Below are 22,267 nucleotides of genomic sequence, written 5' to 3'. Positions count from 1 at the left end.
AGATCGTGACCTGAGCCGAAGTCGGACGCTCAACCGACTGAGCCACCCAGGTGCCCCTCCTTCTCTCTCTCAAAAATGAATGTTTAAAAATCACCCCCAGCGGGGGCCCGCACCCCTTCACGATGCCTTCCTCTCGGCACCTTCATTGGCAGCAACCTGATCGGCTTTCTGCCATTAGGATAGTTTGCACGTTCCAGAATTTTGCGTGTAAGCCTTGTGCTTGGCTCCTTTCACTCACTGATCATCACTGATGATTCTGAGATCGTCCCATATTGTTGCGTCTTTCACTAGTCTACTACTTGATTTTCTTTTTTAACCAAGTTGTATTCCTCTGCATGGCTGGACCACTGGTTGTGTATCTATTCACGTGAGTGATCATCTGGGCTGTTTTCTATTTAGAACCATCACGGATGAAGCTGTCGAGCGCATGCGTTTATAAGCCCTTATATAGACTTATGTTCTAACTTCTCTCAACACATAGGAGGAAAAATGGCTGGCTCATACGGTTTCAGAAACCGCTAAACTTCACCACAGGGTCTGCACCTTTTTTTTCCATTTCCCCCGCCAGTCCCACATCGTCAACACTTGTCTGTCGTTTTAATTTTGCCCATCCGGCCGACTGTATAGTGCTATCTCACCTGGGTTTAGGTTTGCATTTACCTTATGGCCAATGATTTTGTGCATATTTTCATGTGCTTGTCGGCTTTGGTGAAACGTCTATTCGTATCTGTTGTCCATATTATTATTATTATTTTTTAAATATTTATTTATTTTTGAGAGACAGGGAGAGACAGCATGATCAGGGGAGGGGCAGAGAGAGAGGGAGACACAGAATCCGAAGCAGGCTCCGGGCTCTGAGCTGTCAGCACAGAGCCCGACGCGGGGCTCGAACCCACGGACCGTGAGATCATGACCGGAGCCGAAGTTGGGCGCTTAACCGACTGAGCCACCCAGGCGCCCTCCATATTATTTTTTTAATTGATTAATTTATTTTGAGAGAGAGAGAGAGAGAGAACCAGCAGGGGATGGGCAGAAAGGGGGGGTACGGAGGATCTGAAGCAGGCTCTGCACTGATGGCAGAGAGCTCGATGCAGGGCTTGAACTGACAAACCATGAGAATGTGACCTGAGCTGAAATCAGACGTTTAACCGACTGAGCCACCCAGGTGCCCCTATATACATTTTAAAGTCAGTGCCAGTTTCTAAAAAAAAAAAAAAAAAAAAAAAAAAAAAAAAATCCTGATGAATTTAATTTTCATTTTTTCTTTTCTTTTTAAATTTTTTTTAACATTTATTTATTTTTGAGACAGAGAGAGACAGAGCATGAACGGGGGAGGGTCAGAGAGAGAGGGAGACACAGAATCTGAAACAGTCTCCAGGCTCTGAGCGTTAGCACAGAGCCCGACGCGGGGCTCGAACTCACAGACGGTGAGATTGTGACCTGAGCCGAAGTCGGACACTTAACCGACTGAGCCACCCAGGCACCCCAATTTTAATTTTTTTCTAATGTTTATTTCTGACAAAGAGAAAGAGAGACAGAGCATGAACGGGGGAGGGTCAGAGAGAGAGAGAGAGACACAGAATCCGAAGCAGGCTCCAGGCTCCAAGCTGTCAGCACCGAGCCTGGCACGGGGCTCGAACCCACGGATGGTGAGATCATGACCTGAGCCGAAGTTGGTCGCTCAACCGACTGAGCCGCCCGGGCGCCCCATACATTGGAATTACGTTGACTCATGAATCAGTCTGGGGAGAACTGACATCTTAACAACACTGAGTCTGCCAATCTATGAACATGGTATACTTTTCCATTTCTTTAAGTCTTCATGAATTTTGCTCGGTAATACCTGTAGTTTTTAGTGCTGAGGTCTTAGACTTCTTTTGTTTGGTTTATCTCTAGATACTTAATTTTTTTTTTTTTTTTGGTGCTGCTGCAAATGGGATTTTTTAAACATTTCATTTTCCAATTGTGTGGTCTTATATAAGAATACGTGGTATATAAGAATTCGGTTGACTTTTGTACGTTAACTTTTTAACCTGTGAACTTGCTAATTCCAGGAGTTGTCATAGATTCCCTTGGATTTTTTACATTGTCAATAACCATACCATCTGCAAATAGGAAGAGTTTTACTTCCTCCTTTCCAATCTTTATGCCTTGTGTTTGTTTTTCTACCCTCACCGTAATGACTTTGACCTCCGGAGGAACATCAAATAGAAATGATGAAAATGGACTCCTTGTCTTTGTTCCAGTCTCAGGAGGAAACAATTCGGTCTTTCACGTTAAGTAAAATATTACCCATAGATTTTTTTTGTAGACACTCCTTATCAGGTGGAGGACATTCTCATCTACACCTGCTTTGGTAGACGTTTTTATGAAGAGGTGTTGAGTGTTGGCCAATCTCTCCCGCATCCATTGAAATGATCATCTGGTTTCACTGTGCTCTAAATTTGCACTTTCTGGAGGTCCTGGGTGGCTCAGTTGGTTAAGTGTCCGCCTTGGGCTCAGGTCGTGATCTCGCGGTCCATGAGTTCGAGCCCCGCGTCAGGCTCTGTGCTGACAGCTCGGAGCCTGGAGCCCTGCTTTGGATTCTGTGTCCCCCTCTCTCTTCACCCCACCCCTGTTTGCAGCCTATCTCTCTCCGTCTTTCAAAAATGAATAAACCTTAAAAAAATTTTTAAATTTGCGCATTTCCTATCATGAGTGAAGCTGAGCATCTTTTCCCGGGTTTAAGAGCCATTTATAAAAAAAAAAAAAAAGCCATTTGTGCCTCATTTTCTGTGACTTCTGGGTTCATATCCTGCTAAGCTTTGGTGTTTTCTCGTTTCGGAGGAAGTGCTTGTATAATGCAGAGATTTTATCCACAATATGAATTCACGTTTGTTTCCAGTCTTATTTATTCTTCGGCTGTATTTGTGAGGCAGAGCCCGACGCGGGGCTCGAACTCACGGACCGCGACATCACGACCCGAGCCGAAGTCGGCCGCTTAACCGACTGAGCCACCCAGGCGCCCTCCAGTTTATTCTTGAGCAAGGTCTGGGCTCTGCCTCCTTGAAACTTCCTCCCCCTTCACACAGCCCTCTCTGGGGCTGAGGATGTCACCTTTGTCCCACCCCTGTTCCCTTCCTGCTCACTCTCAAAATACCACAGTGACCGTCACACTGAAGTTTTCAGGGCCCTAGAAACTCACCGTCCTTCCTGGAGGACTGGAGCCTCTGTCTCAGGGCCAGGGATGGGAGTATGCTTACATTCGTTTCTGCCAAAGCCACCCAGGAAGTAAATGAAAAATACCACAGCTAAGTCCCCCCACCCCCAGCAGCACTTCCTGCCACTAGCCTGCTGGGGCTCCTGCTACTGAGGCCACCCTCCTACCCCTCCCTCCACCCTCAAGGCCCCACTGATGCTTCCTAGCAAGTCTCCGAGCCCTCTGCCCTTGACATCCTGCTCTGCTCAGAAACGCTGTGACCCGGCCTCTGCCTGGGCTGTTCCCTCTGCAGGAACTCCCCACACTTCCAGATCACTCTTTGGCCAATCCCACTTGCCCTTGGATTTCAGTATCAAAGGTATTTCTTCCAGGAAGCCCTGCAGACTCCGGGTGTCTCCTACCAGCCCAGCCCCGAGGGCAACTGAAACAATTATTGTGTAACAGTTTAATATCATGTCCCCCCCCCCCCCCCCCGCCACCATGGTCAGCTCCACCAGGCAGAGACTGGGTCCGTTCTGTCCCCCGATGTGTCCCCAGTGCCCTACACACAGGAGGCGCCTGGTAAGTGTCCGTGGGTGATTGAACTAAAGTCAACAAAATACATACATACCAAAGCCGTTTTTGGTGCCAGGATATGTGATGGAATTATAGAAAGAGTCCTCTAAAGTCTATCCCCAACACTCTATTTTCTGGGGTCTCCCCAAGGATGCTGCCCTAGCCTCCTGCCTCCTCCACTCATGACAGCTTCCAGGGCGTTAAAAAAAATTTTTTTAATTAAAAAAAAGGGGGGGCGCCTGGGTGGCGCAGTTGGTTAAGCGTCCGACTTCAGCCAGGTCACGATCTCGCGGTCCGTGAGTTCGAGCCCCGCGTCAGGCTCTGGGCTGATGGCTCGGAGCCTGGAGCCTGTTTCCGATGTTGTGTCTCCCTCTCTCTCTGCCCCTCCCCCGTTCATGCTCTGTCTCTCTCTGTCCCAAAAATAAATAAAAAAAAAAAAAACGTTGAAAAAAAAATTAAAAAAAAAAAAAAAAAGTAAGTCAGATCGGACCCCTGCTCACCATTGTGCCTCCCCCTCCGTTCTTACCTCTTCCTGCCATTCCTGCCTCCTCTCTGGTCCTTGGACTGCTCACCTCATTCCACCTCAGGGCCTTTGCACTTACAGTGCCCCCACCAGGAGTGCCCTTTGTCCTGCTTCACATCGCAGCTCAATTTTTTTTTAATTTTTTTTTTTCAACGTTTATTTATTTTTGGGACAGAGAGAGACAGAGCATGAACGGGGGAGGGGCAGAGAGAGAGGGAGACACAGAGTCGGAAACAGGCTCCAGGCTCTGAGCCATCAGCCCAGAGCCCGACGCGGGGCTCGAACTCACAGACCGCGAGATCGTGACCTGGCTGAAGTCGGACGCTCAACCGACTGCGCCACCCAGGCGCCCCATATCGCAGCTCAATTAATCGTGGCCTCTGCGCAAAAGGCACCTCCCTGCCCCCAGCTCCACCCTGTGCCTGTCTCATCACCCTGGTTTTCTTTTTTCTTTCTTTTATTCTTTTTTTAAGTTTATTTATTTATTTTGAGAGAGACAGAGACAGAGAGAGCAGAGCCAGGGAGGGGCAGAGAGAGAGGAAGAGAGAATTCTAAGCAGGCTTCACACGGTCAACACAGAGCCCAACATGGGGGCCTGAACTCACAAACCGAGAGTTCACGACTTGAGCTGAGACCTTGGTTTCCAACTGAGACCTTGGTTTCCAACAGAGGAACTTAACCGGAACCACGGAGCCACTCGGGTGCCCCACCCTGGTTTTCTTCGTTATCTGTAATTAGTAATCGTCTTCTTGACCGACCAGAGGGTGAGGTGAGCCTGAAGGCAGGCCTGGTCTGCCTGGTTAGAGCTGTTTCTAGGGTTGTGCCCAGAGCAAACAGCGTTGTGCAGAAAGCGTGGTGCACAGAAGGGGCCCATTAGTCCTCCTAGGGTCTCATGGGGAAAGTACCCTGAAGAAGAACTTGACATTTATCTGGGGCAACTTCCCTGTTTCCTTCCTGGGTGCAGAATTAGTCCTGTTGCATACCCCACCCCGTCGTGCTACGGATGGGTAAACTGAGGCCCTAGGAGCTGGGGCATTTCCAGGGCCCCACGGTGAGTGAGTCCGGAGCCAGCTGAGAGCCTCTCTGTGACCGGGGCCCTTCTCTGTCCTGTCGCTCCTTCCTTTAGGTCTAGGGTCTCCAACAGCCTGTCTGAGGAGGGCCACCGGGCTGTGGAGGCTTCTGGAACTGTCTGCCCCTCCCTGGCCAAGCCCTCTTGCCTCTCCGTCCCCATCCCCCACATGGCCATGACTTTCAGTAAGTGACAGCAGCTCAGGAAGCCGAGGGGCCCACACAGGAAGGAGCCCGGTGGGACTTTCCTCCTGCTGCCTCCCTCCCGGCTCTGCCCTCCGGTCCTTGGCCCAGGGTCCCCCGCTGCCAGGTAAGAGCTGGCGGAGCCACATGGCTCTGGGGTGGGGGTTGGGGGGAGTGTGTGAATGGCTGTGGCTGGGGACAAAGGAAAGGCCTCTGAGGAAAGCTGCCAGACAGACAGCTGGGAGGGCTGGCTCTGTGGCTTGTGACAAACGCTCTCCTCTCTGGGCCTCAGCTTTGTTCAGCATAACATGAGACCCCAAATTCCAAGCTCTCTGGACCTGAACGTATCACTGTGCCTCGAGCCTGGAGTTCATCGCCCCTGGAGGGACAGTTCCCACCCTCCACCCTCCCAGGCCCCAGGCCAGAGCATTGGGTGACCAACCCACTGCGGGGGCTATGGGACTTTTGGAGTTAAAACAAGGGCGTTTTTCCGGGTCTCAAGCACCCCCTCTGGCTTTTTCTTTTTTTACCTTCAATATTTAAAATGTGGCTGTATCTTTAAGATGTATTTGAAACGAAAGATACACTGCCTGATTCTGTTTACATGAAAGACCACGAAGACCACAATTAAGTCGCTGTTAGGAAGTGATCAAAAAAGAAAGGGGGGTGGGGGCTGCCTGGGTGGCTCAGTCGGTTGAGCTTCCGACTTAGGCTCAGGTCATGATCTCACGGTTCGTGGGTTCGGGTCCCGCCTCGGGCGCTGTGCTGACAGCTCAGGGCCTGGAGCCTGCTTCCGATTCTGTCTCCCTTGCTCTCTGCCCCTCCCCCACTCGCACTGTGTCTCGCTCAAATAAATACATAAATAAATAAACAAAGGTTTCAAAAAAAAGAAATAGGAAGTGATCCCCTCTGGGGAGAGTGACCGGGGCTCCAGGGCTCCTGGGCCTGGGAAAGTCCTGATTCCAGGTCTGGAAGCTAGTGACACTGGGGTGTCCCTACGGGAAAGATCTCTTTCCCCTCATGCCCTCCTTCCCTCATAGGAACCGCTAAAACCGCCCTGCCACGGGACCTTCCTGTCTGTTTTAGCTGACTTTTGTTAACTGCTCCCTCGGCATGTTGCTAAGGATTGTGCCAGTTAGTGAGAATCAAAAATGTTGAGACTTTGGGGCTCAGCTCAGCAAACCAAGGCAGGCGGGGAGTCAGCCCATTTCATAGCTAAGAAAGTAGAGTCCTAGCAATGGGAACCCTGGCAGGGTCACAAAGCTTGGATATGGTGGGGTTGGGATTTGAACCCAGAGCTTAGGGTCTTCACCTATGCCAGCTCTAGGCTTATATGCTGGGTGTGTTAAAAGCTCATTAATGCTGCCCCCCCCCCACTATTATTCTGGTACCTAGTTTTGTGTTGTTGTTTTTTACCCAATATTCTCTTTGTGTCTCCTTTATTCGAGTCAATAATGTAAATGGATCTTGTCCATCTACTCCCCTTTTCTCGCAGGACCCAAAGCCCAGCCGTTCCCTCTGCCTAGCCAGGGGTCCTGAGCTTTGGGAATAAGGGATGAGGGGCAGTTTCCTCCTGGGCCCATTCCGGGGAGGAATAGTGGGAGTGATAAAGGGGACAGGGGTGGTAGTGGTGGTGGGCAGACAAGACAGAGGTCCCTATCGACTGAGTCAACATCAGTCTGGATCTGATGCATGCCATCAGGCATTGCATCATATGCAAACACTTCCAGCCCCAGCCCCAGAAGTGCTTGAGCCTCCTAGATCCATAGGAAGTGATGGTCCATCACTGTCGCCTTAAATCCCCATAGACACAAGCCAGTATCCATCAGTTTCCCCGCTCAGCACATCTGGGCATCTGTGATTGACTGCTCATGCCTGCCAGGGGCAGAGATTCTGCCCTAAGGTATATGTGGAGAGTATAGATTGATTGGAGATGTCTGCCCTGGCCACTGACAAGAATTCACACCTATTATGTGTGTTAACTATACCAAAAAAAAAAAAAAGAAAAGAAAAAAAAAAAAAAAAAAGAATTCATAGGGTGTAGAGTATCTTCCAGCCCCCAGCATAGCCCTTGGCTGGGGATCTCTGGCTCCTCACCCTCCTTGCACACTCAGCTCCCCACCTCTCTTTCTCCATCTCTGTCTTTCTCTTTCTGTCTCTCTGTTCCTCTCTCCCTCTTTCACCGGCTTCAACCCTACCTCACCCAGCAGCATCTCCGTCTCCCCCACACCCCAAGAAGCTTTGTAGGCTTTTTCCCTCTGGCCAGACCTGAGTGGCTGCCTCTCTCTGTGTCCAGACAGGCTACACCCATGGCGCCTCCAAGTGAGGAGACGCCCCTGATCCCTCAGCGTTCCTGCAGCCTCTCGTCTTCAGAGGCTGGTGCCCTGCACGTGCTGCTGCCCCCTCGGGGCCCCGGACCCCCACAACGCCTGTCCTTCTCCTTTGGGGACCATTCAGCTGAAGAGCTATGTGTTTGGGCTGCTAAGGCCAGTGGTGAGTCGGTCCTTAGATGGCTGGGCCAAAGAGCGGGGTGGGGCTGTGGGGGGCCCAGACTGGGAGCTGGAATAGCTACCAAGTGGAGTCAGCATTGGAGCTGGGGCTTTGAGGGATGAGGAAGGGTTTGGAAATGGAAGAAGGTGCACAGGGAAAGGCTGTGCAAAGACCCAGAGGCACATGAGCGGAAACTGTTGTTCATCCCTTGAGGTAATGGAGGAGGCTCTTTGGGGAGAGGGGGCGGGCAGTAGGTTGTGTGTGGATTCTCTCCTAAGGGCGATAGGGAGCTCTGGACTGTGTGTGGGCAGGGGTGGGATGCAGTGTCAGAGCTGAAGGTGGGAAAAGAGCCCCGTAGGGCTGCATGGGGTTAGGTAACCATGCCAGCCCTGCAGGGGGTAGAGGGGGAAGCTTAGGAGGGTGCTGATGGGGGCATCCCCTCAGGCATCCTGCCTGTGTACCACTCCCTCTTTGCTCTGGCCACGGAGGACCTGTCCTACTGGTACCCCCCGAGCCACATCTTCTCCGTGGAGGATGCAAGCACCCAAGTCCTGCTCTACAGGCTCCGGTAGGAAACACATCACCCCGACCCCCGCAGGGGTGGGTTAAATTACCAGGAGGGGGTGACTTTGGTCGAGGGCACAGGGAGTTGCTTTTGTTTTTGTTTTCTTTTTTATGTTTATTTATTTATTTTGAGAGAGAGAGAGAGAGAGGATCAGCAGGGAAGGGGCCAAGAGAGAGAGGGAGAGAGAGAGAGAGAATCTCAAGCATGCTCTGTCTGTCAGTGCAGGCTCAGGGCAAGGGTTCATCTTGTGAGCGGTGAGATCATGACCTGAGTCGAAATCAGAGCCACCCAGGTGCCCCAAAGGGCATGAGGAGTTGAAAACAACAGTGATCAGAGGTATCTGGGTGGCTCAGTCTGTTAAAGGTCCGACTTCAGCTCAGGTCATGATCTCATGACTCACGAGTTCCAGCCCCGCGTCGGGCTCTGTGCTAACAACTCAGAGCCTGGAACCCGCTTCAGATTCTGTGTCTCCCTCTTTCTCTGCCCCTCCCCCGCTCACGCTCTGACTCTCTCTCTTTCAAAAATAAGTAACCATGAAAGAAATTTCAAAACTCAAATCAAGCGACAGCGATCCTACAACCTTCTCATCTCCCTGCGCTTCCCGGTGGGTGCCCCAGGGAGGATGTGATCACTGCTCATCTCGCAGATGAGGAACTCAGGCCAGAGAGTGTAGGTTCCTTGTCCAAGGGCACGTAGCAAGTCAGTGGCACCACCTGGGCTCTGTGAGGTCTTGGCACCGTCCTCCAGCCCTCTATACTCCTACTCCAGGCTTCTTCCCCTTCCCCAACAGCTTTTACTTCCCCAACTGGTTTGGGTTGGAGAAATGCCACCGCTTCGGGCTACGGAAGGACTTGGCCAGTGCCATCCTTGACCTGCCAGTCCTGGAGCACCTCTTCGCCCAGGTAGGGGTCCGCATGGGGCTCAGCCCGGAGTGGGGGGGGGTGGGGGGGATCCACAGGGCAACATCAAGGGTTCTGGTTGGGAAGCTTTGGCTGACACTCTCTGAAGCAGCCCCGGGGTGGGAATCGGCCCAAGGGGGGGGGTCTGTAGGGCAACATCAGGGCTCACAGTCGGGCTGTGACCGGCCCCCAGCACCGAAATGACCTGGTGAGCGGCCGCCTCGCCGTGGGCCTCAGTCTCAAGGAGCAGGGTGAATGTCTCAGCCTGGCAGTGCTGGACCTGGCTCGGATGGCCCGTGAGCAGGCTCAGCAGCCTGAGGAGCTGCTGAAGACCGTCAGGTGAGGGCTTCCAGGCTGTGATACCCAGCCTCTGCCTGGGAGTCAGAAAACGTGGTTCCACCAGGGCATTGCTGGAGCCCGGGCTCCCGAGGCCTCCCGAGGCCTCCCACCTACAAGTCTGCAGTGTGTTCATGTGACTCAGGACCCCACCAACCCAGCCCCAGCCCCAGCCTACAGCCCTCCCCACCCTGACGTCCTCCCCCCCCCCCCCCGCCCGTGTGTGCCTCGTGCCCTCCAACTGAGGCTACATGCCAGCCCCTCAACTAAAATTGGGTTTGTGCGTGTCCCTGTCCATACCTGTGGAGATCCCTCCCCCCAGTGACGACCTGCAACCCCCCACTCGTAGCTACAAGGCTTGCCTGCCCCCCGATCTGCGCGACCTGATCCAGGGCCTGAGCTTCGTGACGCGGAAGCGTATTCGGAGGACTGTGCGCCGGGCCCTGGGCCGCGTGACCGCCTGCCAGGCTGACAGGCACTCGCTCATGGCCAAGTACATCATGGACCTGGAGAGGCTGGACCCGGCCAGGGCCGCCGAGACCTTCCTCGTGAGCCTCCCCGGGGCTGCTGGTGGCCAGGATGCTCCGGGGCTGCTCCGAGTGGCTGGTGACAGCGGCATCCACTGGAGTCCGGGAGGACACGAGGTGTGGGAGGCCACAGGGCGGGACCGACGGCAGGGGAGGAGCCTAGGAAGGAGGGGCGAGAGAGTGGGCGGGGTGAAGGCGTGGAAGGACTGGGAGAGCTCCGAGAGGGGCCCGTTGCGAGGGGTGGGGCTGAGCGAGTGGGCGGGAATGGAAAAATGGGCGGGGCTTAGAGGAAGGGGACTGGTTGGGTGGGCAGAGATGGGGCGGGGCTAATTGGAGGGAAGGGAGGGGTCAGGACTGCGAAGGGGCGGGGCTCCCGGTGTTCCAAGAGAGACTGCTGAGAGGGGGCGCGGCTCAGGGAAGGGACCCACCGACAGAGGGAGGTGAGGTTTAGCAGAGGTGGGGTGGGAGACTTTGGGGATGGGGGGGTTGAAAGGGGTGTGATTGATAAAAGGGGCCTGGGGTTGACAGGCGCCAGGTGGGAAGGGGGTGCGGCTGGGGGAGGCCGAGAGGGTCGGGGCTTATGGTGTGGGTTTGTGGGGTCCAGGCTTCCAAGAAGGATCGGGGGCTCCGAGGGGACAGGACCCCCAGCTTCAGCCCTTCCCCTCGTTCCCAGGCCCTCCAGCCCTTCTGCGACTTTCCAGAAATTGTGGACATCAGCATCAAGCAGGCTCCTCGTGTTGGCCCCGCCGGGGAGCACCGCCTGGTCACCGTCACCAGGACGGACAACCAGATCCTGGTGGGTGTGGACCCTCTCCCCTCCCGCCTTACCCCGACCGCGGGGACGCGGGACCGTCGCGTCCGGGCCGCGGGGGGGGGGGGGGGGGGGAGGGCGCTGACGCGGATCCTCACAGGAGGCCGAGTTCCCGGGGCTGCCCGCGGCCCTGTCCTTCGTGGCGCTCGTGGACGGCTACTTCCGGCTGACTTCCGACTCCAGGCACTTCTTCTGCAAGGAGGTTGCGCCGCCGCGGCTGCTGGAGGAGGTGGCCGAGCAGTGCCACGGTCCCATCACGTAAGGGGCCGCCCCGCATGCCCGCCCTCCACAGCTAGAACTCGGTTCGAGTCTCGGCCACTCCCCTTCTCGGTGCCTCGGTGCCCTTCCCTCCCGGGAGCCTTGGACAAGGCTGGAACAGCGCCTGGGGCATGGTTGGGGCTCAGGGAGGTTGGGGTCCCCCTTCTGCTGTCCGGGGCAGCGGCGTCCCTTTCTCTGATTCCTCAGGGCCCCAGCGCCCATTCCTGGGGATGCATGGCACCAGGCTCCACCTGCAGCCTCCCCTTTAATCCCCTAGTAGGAGCCCCAACTTTTGGCACATTTTATAAATAGGAAGGAGACAGGGGATGTTAGCTGGTGAGGGTCCCAGGGCTTCCGAGGGACCAGGGTTAGAACCGAAGTCTGGCTTCAGTTTCTCTGCCTCCAACTCTATGTTTCCCGCCGTCTTTTCCTCCCATCTTTTCTCCACAGCCTGGATTTTGCCATCAACAAGCTCAAGACCGGGGGCTCCCTTCCCGGCTCCTATGTTCTCCGCCGCAGCCCCCAGGATTTCGACAGCTTCCTCCTCACTGTCTGCGTCCAGGTCGGTCCGCCACCGGGAGCCAGGTGGGCAGGGAGGGCTTCCCGAAGGAAAGGACATTTGAGCTGAGACCCAAAATAGAGTCAGTATTTGCTCCTCCAAGAAGGGGGGGGGGGCGGGGAGTGAAGGCATTCCCAGAAGGGAACAGCATATGCAAAGGCTTGGGGCTTGGAAATGAGCCTGTGGTGCTCAAGGGAGGGGGGGGGAGGGGGAGGAAGGTGCTGCCCGCTTCCACTGAGGGACCACTCCTCCTTGCAGACCCCCCTGGGTCCTGATTACAAGGGCTGCCTCATCCGGTGTGACCCCACGGGAACCTTCTCCCTGGCTGGCCTCGGCCGGCCCCACAGCAGTCTTCGAGAGCTCTTGGCAGCCTGCTGGGATGCTGGGCTGCACGTGGATGGGGTTGCGCTGAACCTCACCTCCTGCTGCGCCCCCAGACCCAAAGGTGAGCCCGCCCCCTCCCCTGGGCCGCGCAGTCGGTCCGGGGGCCCTGCCTCGTGTGTGGCAAGCGGCAGAGATTGCCCGTCAACATGGGTTAGGGAAGAAAAGGTGACTTCTTGGCCTGTGGAATGGATGTTACTTTCAGGCACCACTAGGTCCAGACGCGGCGGGATCTGAGAGATGTCACTGGCGCGGAGTCTCTCTCCGTCCATCTCTTGCCTCTTCCTCTGGGTGACTTTCACTCTCAGACAAACCCCTTGGCGGGGACAACTGGAGGTGTGGGTTCTTCGGAGTCTTCCAGAATCTCTAGCAGGACTGAGACTAGGTGGCTCACAGGGTCACCTCCCCCCGCCCCCTCCCCCCACTGGGGCTTCCTGGAGTCTCCTTTCATTTTTTTCTTAAAGGCTTTTAAAATTTATTTTTGAGAGAGAGAGAGAGAGAGAGAGAGAGAGAGAGCGGGGGAGGGGCAGAGGGGGGGAGGGGCAGAGGATCCAAAGCAGGCTCCGCGCTGATAGCAGTGAGCCAGGTGGGAGGCTCGAACTCACGAACCGAGTGAGATCGTGACCTGAGCTGAAGTCAGACACTTAACCAACCGAGCCATCCAGGTGGCCCCTGGAGCCTCCTTTCAAAGAAATCATGTACTCGAGTCCTGACCTCAGGGTTGGCTTCTGCGGGAGACCCCAGACTAAGACAGGGCGTGACCCAACCTTAGGGGGTCTTTCACCTCTGGCCTTTGGTTGTTCCCCCACTACCTCCGCCCCGTAGAAAAGTCCAACCTGATCGTGGTGCGGAGAGGTTGCAGCACTCCCACATCTTCCCTTGTTTGGCCCCAATCCCAGTGCCAGCTGAGTCAGATGACGTTTCACAAGATCCCTGCTGACAGCCTGGAGTGGGTGAGTGGCCCCCGGAAGTGGAGGGGGGGAGCCTCATTTGGGGTCCACATCCCATCCTGTCTACACCCTCTGCTGCGTGGCCTCAAGCATATGACATGACCTCCCTGTGCCTCTGTTTCATTATCTGTAAAGTGAGGCCACAGTCCCACCAGGAGCCCCCTTACTCTTCCAGCATGAGAACCTGGGTCATGGGTCCTTCACCAAGATTTACCGAGGTTGTCGCCATGAGGCTGTGGACGGGGAAGCCCGGGAGACAGAGGTGCTACTCAAAGTGATGGATGCCAAGCACAGGAACTGCATGGAGGTGAGGGTGATGGGGACCATGAGTGTGGGGTCAGGACTGGCTGGAGAGAGCGTTGTAGATGCAGAGAAATTTAAACACACACAGGTCTTAAAATGACAGAAATGTAGCCACGGCATCTCCAAACCATGAAATACAGAAGGGGTCAGGGGATTTAGACGCAAACAGAAGAAACGGCCAGTGCAAAGGTCCTGAGGCAGGGTTGTGCCCGGCATGTTTAAGGAACAGTGAGGAGGGGGCACCTGGCTGGCTCAGTTGGAAGAACATGTGACTCTCGATCTTGGGGGTCATGAGTTTGAGCCCCACGTGGGGTGTAGACATGACTTAAATAAATACAACTGGAAAAAAAAGAAAAGAAAAAAAGGAACCGTGAAGAGGCCAGTGGATAGAGAAGAGGGGAGTGAGGTAGATGGAAGTATCAGCAGGGACTGGGCCACCCAGGGAAGGCTTGAGCCTGCTTTCAACCCCAAATGTCCCACTTCCGCGTGAGAGATCCAACGCGGATTGCAGCAGGGACTTCCAGCCCCTGCCAGAAAACCTTGATACAGAGTGCTGTGTACCCCGGTGACAGACTCCAAGGTCAAAGGAGGCTTGGGACGAGGTCTCTTCCTGAGGCCGATTTGCGAGCAGCGAGTATGGATGGGGTCCTCGGTGTGACCCTGGAGCGGGAGGAACCCATGGGCCTTCTCTCCCTTCTCTCCCCAGTCCTTCCTGGAAGCAGCGAGCCTGATGAGCCAAGTGTCGTATCAGCACCTCGTGTTGCTCCACGGCGTGTGCATGGCTGGAGACAGTGAGACACCACCCTCGTCCCCACCCCTGCCCACGGGGCGCATAGCGGGAACACGACAGGGGGATACGGGATCTTGTGTGTTGGGGGCGGCGCCCTGTGGGTGGTCAGAGGCCGCTAGCCCGCCTTGGAGGTTAGACGGTGATTCTGGGTAAGTTCGAGGCAGAGAAGGCAAGGGTCAGTAGGGACGAGGGGAGAGGAGGAAGGGGCATGTTCCCGGCGGAACGCGCAAAGGGCCGGAAGTGAGCTCTGGAGAGAGCTCACCGCCTTCCAGGCATTTCGGGCATACTGCTCTCATGGGAAGTAAGGAGGAGGACGGGTGCGTCGAGTAAGGATGGAGGGAACAGTCCGAACCGAGAGCCCGCGGGACCCCTGAGGCAGTCCCGCCTCCCAGCCCCGCCCCGCCCTGCTGCCACCAGGTGTCATGGTGCAGGAATTTGTGCGCCTGGGAGCCCTGGATACATATCTGCGCAAGTCCGGCCACCTGGTACCAGCAAGCTGGAAGCTGCAGGTGATCAAACAGCTGGCCTATGCCCTCAACTATCTGGTGAGTGTTCCTCTGCCCGCTCTACCCTCCATTCATGGAACGGAGGGGGAATGGAGCGCGGGCTCTGTGGTATGCGTAGGGGTGTGGCAAGGAGGCCAAGAGGGGCGTTTGAGACTGCAGGAACAGCCTACGTACAGGCTCAGAGGTGTAAGAGCAGGAGGAGGGAAGAGCAGCTGGTCATTGGTGGGTCTCCGGGGCGTAGGGAGCAATGAGCCTGGGCAGGAGGCCAGAAGAGGGCAGGAGCTGGGTTTTGAAGGTTGCACAGTAGCTTAAGGGGAGGAAAGAAGGAGGGCGTGTCAGGCCAAGGACACAGCCTGGGCCAAGGTCTGCAGATTAGGTGTATTGCATGTCCTGGCGTGAATCAGGCAGTTCAGCTGGCAGGAGACCAGGGTGGGGGTGTGGAAGAATCTCATAGGGACAGTGAGCAAGTATCTCAAAGGGCCTTGAAAGCCAGGCTGAGAACCTCTGACCTTACCCTGAAGGCAACGGGGAGCCACAGGGTGGGTTTGAGAAGGGGAGGACCTACCAGTAGTCCAGGGAGCGGTCTCAGCAGTAACAGGTGGGCTTTGAAGGATGCGTGGTAGTTCTCCAGCCAGACTATCCATCCATCAAACCCTCCCTGGCATTTCTCTGTGTCCGGCCCCCTTAGGAAGACAAAGGCCTCCCCCATGGCAATGTCTCAGCCCGGAAGGTGCTCTTGGCTCGGGAGGGGGCTGACGGGAACCTGCCCTTCATCAAGTTGAGTGACCCTGGTGTCAGCCCCACTGTGCTGAGCCTGGAGAGTAAGTGTGGAAGGGTGGAGGGAGGGGCCTCGTGGGGCCGGGGAGCAGATCCCTGACCCCAGCCCCGCTCCCCAGTGCTCACTGACAGGATCCCCTGGGTGGCCCCTGAGTGTCTCCAGGAGGCCCGGACCCTTGGCTTGGAAGCTGACAAGTGGGGTTTTGGTGCCACAGTCTGGGAAGTGTTCAGCGGGATCCCGATGCCCATCAGTACCCTGGATCCTGCCAAGGTCAGAGCACCAGTGGTGGCCTCCAAAGCCCCCATTTGGCAGCTTGGGGAGGATGGGCTGGTCTGGAGGGGCCTCCTGAGGGTGCACTGGCAGTGACCAGCCACTCTACCCACCCTCAGAAGCTCCAGTTTTACGAGGAACGTCAGCACCTTCCCGCCCCCAAGTGGATGGAGCTGGCCACACTGATCCAACAGTGCATGGCCTATGAGCCAGGCCAGAGGCCCTCCTTCCGCGCCATCATCCGTGACCTGAACAGCCTCATCACTTCAGGTGCCCGCTGGGCCGGGCAGGGTGGGCGGGGCTGGCAGGTCATACCGCGCCCAGAGCAGGGAGGAAGGGAGATTTGCCCGCAGAGCCTGCCCTATGTGCTTGCCAAGGTTGGTTGGAGTGGTTGGTGACTGTAACAGTCAGCATGAGCCTCAACAGCTGCTGTAACAAACAGACCCCTCCCCGCCTCAGCTCTAGGTTGAATGTGATGGATATTTACTTTTCATTCAATGAGGGTGTCCGGGTCAACAGGCACCTCTCCCTCTGTGTGGCTCCATGCATCCCATGCCGGATCCTTTGCAGACAAGAGGGAGACTGTGGAGGGTCCCCATGTTGGGTTTCCATGGGCCAGGCGAGCGCTTCTCCAGCGCTTTACCTGTGCCCCGGAGCTATGGGTAGTTGCACAGCTTGCATGGCACCTAAGGGGGCTGCCTTTGCCCAGCGGGCATCTTTTTCCAGCCCCCACAAAGTACCCTTAGGCTTGCGGTGGCCCTGCCATAATGCACAGAGAGGGTAAGCAGGCGGATCGAAGCCCCACAGCAAGTCAGCTTAGGAGCGGGACCCAGGACTCAATGTGCTGGTCGCTTTACCTGTGCCCCGCAGATTATGAGCTCCTCTCAGACCCCACACCTGGTGCCTTGGCGCCCCGTGATGGGCTGTGGAATGGCGCCCAGCTCTACGCCTGCCAGGACCCTACCATTTTTGAGGAGAGACATCTCAAGTACATCTCACAGCTGGGCAAGGTGAGGTGGGCTGGGCTGGGCTGGGCTGGGCTGGGCGGGGAAGCACCCCTGCACGTAGACACCAGCCCCGCCGTCCCCCAGGGCAACTTTGGCAGCGTGGAGCTGTGCCGCTATGACCCGCTGGGCGACAACACGGGGGCCCTAGTGGCTGTGAAGCAGCTTCAGCACAGCGGGCCAGACCAGCAGAGGGACTTCCAGCGCGAGATCCAGATCCTCAAAGCCCTCCACAGCGACTTCATTGTCAAGTACCGCGGTGTCAGCTATGGCCCGGGTGAGCCACTTCCCAAACGTGGAAGCTTCCATTTCCACACCCGAAAAATGGGTCACTATGAGGTTTAAGGGAATCAATGTGTATTGTAGAAAGTACTCAAGAGCCATTGGCCATGAAAGGCGTCGTTGTTGGGGTTCCCATTGTATAGAAAGCAATCCCGAGGCTGGGAGGGGTCTGGGGTCATACTCTGACCGGGGAGGAAGAATGGGGGGGGGGGGGCTGGACAGAGTTGGGCCCTGTGGTGACTCCCCCCAGCCTCTCCCCGCTTCACCCAGGCCGCCAGAGCCTGCGGCTGGTGATGGAGTACCTGCCCAGCGGCTGCCTGCGCGACTTCCTGCAGCGACACCGCGCGCGCCTCGACGCCAGCCGCCTGCTCCTCTACGCCTCGCAGATCTGCAAGGTGCGGGGCCGTGCCTGGGGGGACCTGGGGCCTGAGGTGGCTAGGCCCGGGTGGGGGTGTGCGTGGAGTCGCGGGGAAGGCTGCAGGTTGAAGTTTGCAGCCCAGGTCCGGTCGGAGACGCGGTTGAGTTAGGGCTAGGGTCGGCGCTGGAGTGCAGGATGGGTCCAGGGTAGGGTCAGGCTTGGGGTCTGCGGGATTGGATCCCAGGTCAGGCTTGGGGCCCCTGCGGCCTATGCTGGGGTCCGCACCTCGTGGTCGCCCGCAGGGCATGGAGTACCTGGGCTCCCGCCGCTGCGTGCACCGCGACCTGGCGGCCCGTAACATCCTGGTGGAGAGCGAGACGCACGTCAAGATCGCCGACTTTGGCCTCGCTAAGCTGCTGCCGCTCGACAAAGACTACTACGTGGTCCGCGAGCCCGGCCAGAGCCCCATCTTCTGGTGGGGATCCCGCCCCGGCCTACCTCTCCTCCCCACTGCTCTGGCCCCCACCTCGCTCCCGCCTTCGGGCGCCGACCGCGGCCCCGCCCTTGCCGCCGTCCTGGCCCCTCCTCCTAGCGCCCCGCCCCGCCCCCTCGGCATCGGCCCCGCCCCTCCCCCTGGAGCCTGGGCCCCGTCCCGACCCCTCCCAGGCCTCCAGCCTCTCCCTCTCCCCTGACCCCTCCGGGGCTTTCACAGTCCTGGCCCCGCCCCTCCCACAGTCCTGGCTCCTCCCTCCCCCCCCCCCCCCACCTTGGCCTTCCTACCAGCATACCCTCCCTTCCGCACAACCTGGTCCCACCCCGCTCCGCCCCTCTGTCCTGGCCCCTCTCCCTGGAGCCACGGCTCTCCGCCCTGAACCCGCCCAGACACCCCTTTGGGTTGGTGAATGAATACCCCATCCCACAGGCGGGGAAGACTGACCCCGGAGCCGGGAATGACCCCACCTACAACTGACCAGCTCCCCTAGCCCAAGGCTGTCCCCTCTCCCGTCCTCTGCTTCACTCTCTCATCCCAAGACCTCCTTGTCCCCCCCCCCCCCCCAGGTACGCCCCAGAGTCCCTCTCTGACAACATCTTCTCGCGCCAGTCGGACGTCTGGAGCTTCGGGGTCGTCCTGTACGAGCTTTTCACCTACGGCAACAAGAATTGCAGCCCTTCAGCCGTGAGTCAGCGCCCCTGGATCCCCAGTAACCCTCCTCTCCCTCATCCCTTCCTGGCCCGTCCCTGCCCTGTTTGTGCCCTATTTGCTCAGTCACTGGTCCCAGCGTTATATAGGCCGTCTATAATGGGGAGGACGTCTCCACTATGGCTGACCCCCCACTACCACTGGCAGCCCCCTCTGCCTCCATCACAGATGACCCTTCCTTCTCCCTTACAGAGGCCCTCTCTCTCCACCGCGGGTGATTTCTCTCCCTGCCTTCACTATGGCTGCCCCTTGGCCCCAGTCTCGGGCGGCTCCTCCCCCACCACGGGTGCTCCCTTTGGCCCTAGGAGTTTCTCCGGATGATGGGATGTGAGCGAGACGTCCCCGCCCTCTGCCGCCTCCTGGAGCTGCTGGCTGAGGGCCAGAGGCTGCCCGCGCCTCCTGCCTGCCCCGGTGAGGTGAGCGCTGGAGGGCCTGCCTCAGTTTCCCACTCCCCCCACCAGCCAGCTGGCCCCTTTGGACTTCCCCACCCATCGCTGCCTTTTGATTGAGAGCATACCCTGGGGCGTGAAGCTGAAGGGGATTCTGGCTGTTCTGTGGCTGTATGCCAAGTCACAAATACTCTCAGATCCTCAGTTTACCTATCTCCAAAATGGCAGTAACAATGCCTTATGGGGTGGGGGAAGGTCAAGCAAGTCAACACCTCTCCAGTACTCAGTTTAGAGTCCATAAACGTTCATGACTCTTACAGTTGATCATCACAACTTTTGCGGAAGTGTATGACTTGAGGTTGGTCAACCGTAAATTGATCTGCCCAGGCCCCAAATGTTTACTGAGTGCTGACTGTGTGCTGGGCTTTGTGCTGGGGTGCTGGGGACCCAGCAGAGGACAGAACAGATACCACCCTGTCCTCTTGGTAACCAGCAGAGGCTAACAAGAACATTCTGGTGGTTACCAGTGTCTGGAAAGAGAGGAACAGGGGGACATGAGGGTGGGTGATAAGTCCGGGAGGGCCTCTTAGAGGGGGCGATCCTGAAAGAGGAGGAGGGGGAGCCCACCCCTGGGGAGAGCCGGGAGAGGGCATTCTCCGGTGGAGGACACAGCAGGCACAAAGGCCCTGAGGTGGGAATGAGTTTGGTGCATTTAAATAAGGAGATGGGGGCAGATGCGGCTGCAGGAAACAAGAGACCAGGTGATGGAGGGAGACAGGGGAGGCTTTGGAGCAGAGGAGGGATGGAGGTGAATTTACATTTTAAAACGGTGAATAGGAGTTGCACGTATGATCCTGTTGTCTCCTCCGCACCCCCTCAGGTTCATGAGCTCATGAAGCTGTGCTGGGCCCCGAGCCCGCAAGATCGGCCAACATTCAGTGCCCTGGGCCCCCAGCTGGATACACTGTGGAGTGGAAGCCGGGGGGTAGCATAGAGCGTGAGATTCACGCCTGCCCTGCTTGTCCGCAGGGAGAGCCCCACGCGCTTCCTTTTTCTCTCTCCTGCACGCTGCACGCACACCTCTGGGTTCTGGTCTTTGTGGATTGGCCGTGTGAGCTTCGGCAGGAAGTTGCCACTCTCTGGGCTTCCTGCTTCACAGAGATCCCCACGGGGCAATGACATTGCCTTTGGGAGGGCTACCCACCCCTGTTGGGGGGCAACAACCGGCTGGTGGCCTCAGCAACTTGAAAAGGTTCAAGATGAATCCCTCGGTTGGGGGCGTGGCCGGCTGTGCCTTGCGATGGGAATTGAGGAACCAGACTGAAGCCCCTCCCATCTTCCTACCCTCTTGGATTTGGTCCTGGGCTTCCTGGCGCAGCGAGGACGTGGCATAGCTTTAAATATATGATCCCAGGCTTCTGTCCCCCCTCCCTCTTGTGCTGGAGCGAGCCACAGACAAGAGCCGCTGCCCTGGTTGGAAATTTGCTTTTGGGGGCCGGGAAGGCTGGGATCACAGTCCACCCTAAATGTACCAGAGCGTGTCAGGTTTCATGTTGGCCCACTTGCACACCGGGGCCCTTTCTGTCCTGACCGGAGGGTCACACAGTTGATGACCCTGGAGACTTGCAGCAGCTAAGGGAAGGAAAGGTATTCTCGGCAGAGGGAACAACATGGTGAGAGTGAGGAGGCTCAGAGGACAGAGGTTAAGAGCCCACACACTCACTTGCTGTGTGATGGCAGGCAAGTTGCCTCCCCTTTCTGGGTCTCCTGTATAATGGGCAGATTAATGGTGCTGGCCTCCTGCTGTACGGTTTCCAGAGCCTTGTGAGAAAGCATCTTGGGCAGGCTAAGTAACCCCTGCCCCCACCCCCACTTCTCCCCTGCCTGCAGTCTTTTCTGCCACTTTTGCCCCCTGGAAAACGTATTTATCTCTCAAAACCCCAGCTATCCCCTCCCTGCAGCCTTCCCTGGCATGCTCCCACCACTTCTCACCGGCCGATCACGCTCCGCTCTGATCCTAGGGCTGGGGTGTCTGTCCAGATCTGTGTCCTCTCACCCAGAGGCTCCCTGGGGGTTGGGCTGTGGGGGGGGGGCACAAAGGGGATTCTGGGAATGTTTGTTGAATGAATAAAGTTCAGCGAGAAGAATGGTTTAGTTGCTGGACTTGGGGTGATGGGGCGTTATGGGAGGCTGTAAGCTGGGGAGGAATGTGGTTAGGGCTGGGGGATGGAAAGCTCCAGCTGCTGGCCTTGGCTCTGTCCTGAGAAGCTGATTACCGGCCTCCTGGTGGGTGGAGAGAACAGTTTGCTCTGGGTGGGGGGGTCAGAGGGCAAGGTTGGGCTGGGAGGGCTAGGCTATGAGGAGGGGGTCTAACATCAGTGGGGGCCAAGCAAGTCTCCGTGGGGACTGCTGGGAGATATGAAGAGGCACAGAGAGAAGTAGAGAGGGAGACACAGTGTCTCTCTTCTGTCTCTCTCTCTCTGTCTCACCTGCTGTCTTAGCCCCTGGAAAGCCATCTGCTTGGGTGCAAGGTGGAAGGGGGCTGCTTTGGGCTCAAGCAAGATACGGTTCTCAGCCCGGGCCCTCTTTCGTCTCTGCTTCTTTGCCCTCCTTGGCAAAACGAGGTCCTAAGTCCTCCTGGGCACCAGACTGCCACCAAGCAGATGCCGAGCAAACACAGCCAGCTTCATTCTGGGCCCACCAGTCCCTGCCCAGCCCAAAGGGAGAGACAGAGCCGGCCAACAGCCCCAGCCCCAGGCCCAGCCTCCTATGACCATGGGCAAGTGTGGCGGTCCCCTCTCTGAGCCTCGGTGTCCTTATTTATACAGTAATAAAGGGGCGCCTGAGTGGCTCAGTTAAGCGTCCGACTTCGGCTCAGGTCATGATCTCGAAGTTCGTGCATTCGAGCCCTGTGTTGGGCTCTGGGCTGACAGCTCAGAGCCTGGAGCCTGCTTCGGATTCTGTGTCTCCGTCTCTCTCTGCCCCTGCCCCACTCAGGCTCTGTCTCTCTCTCTCAAAAATAAACATTAAAAATTTTTTTTCTTTAAATAAATAAAATGGTGGTGGTGGTTGTGTTTAAAAA

The 22,267-nt window shown here is 56.9% G+C and overlaps 1 protein-coding gene across 3 annotated transcripts; it reads left to right on the top strand.

Moving 5' to 3' along the window:
* Positions 1-5,353: 5,353 nt before the first annotated feature.
* Positions 5,354-21,099, top strand: JAK3 (Janus kinase 3). 3 transcript variants are annotated; one of them, XM_043586993.1, is made up of 24 exons: positions 5,361-5,655; positions 7,829-8,021; positions 8,463-8,586; positions 9,374-9,485; positions 9,676-9,821; positions 10,168-10,462; positions 11,019-11,141; positions 11,257-11,414; positions 11,865-11,976; positions 12,232-12,418; positions 13,180-13,307; positions 13,480-13,611; positions 14,314-14,398; positions 14,815-14,942; positions 15,592-15,724; positions 15,800-15,951; positions 16,071-16,221; positions 16,822-16,961; positions 17,043-17,232; positions 17,508-17,632; positions 17,898-18,070; positions 18,655-18,772; positions 19,102-19,212; positions 20,066-21,099. In XM_043586993.1, the coding sequence occupies exons 2-24, from the start codon at positions 7,838-7,840 to the stop codon at positions 20,177-20,179; spliced, it is 3,321 nt and encodes a 1,106-aa protein (XP_043442928.1). In that variant the 5' UTR covers positions 5,361-5,655; positions 7,829-7,837; the 3' UTR covers positions 20,180-21,099. The 3 variants fall into 3 exon arrangements, 2 of the variants coding, with proteins under 2 accessions (XP_043442928.1, XP_043442927.1); XM_043586992.1 differs by having other exon boundaries at positions 5,362-5,655; positions 7,825-8,021; XR_006298299.1 differs by lacking the exons at positions 18,655-18,772; positions 19,102-19,212; positions 20,066-21,099 and having other exon boundaries at positions 5,354-5,655; positions 7,825-8,021; positions 17,488-17,632; positions 17,898-18,013.
* The last annotated feature ends 1,168 nt before the right edge of the window (positions 21,100-22,267 follow it).

Source organism: Prionailurus bengalensis, chromosome A2 (assembly GCF_016509475.1).
Source record: "Prionailurus bengalensis isolate Pbe53 chromosome A2, Fcat_Pben_1.1_paternal_pri, whole genome shotgun sequence".
Lineage (NCBI taxonomy): Eukaryota > Metazoa > Chordata > Mammalia > Carnivora > Felidae > Prionailurus > Prionailurus bengalensis.
This window is presented reverse-complemented; position numbering and strand designations above follow the sequence as displayed.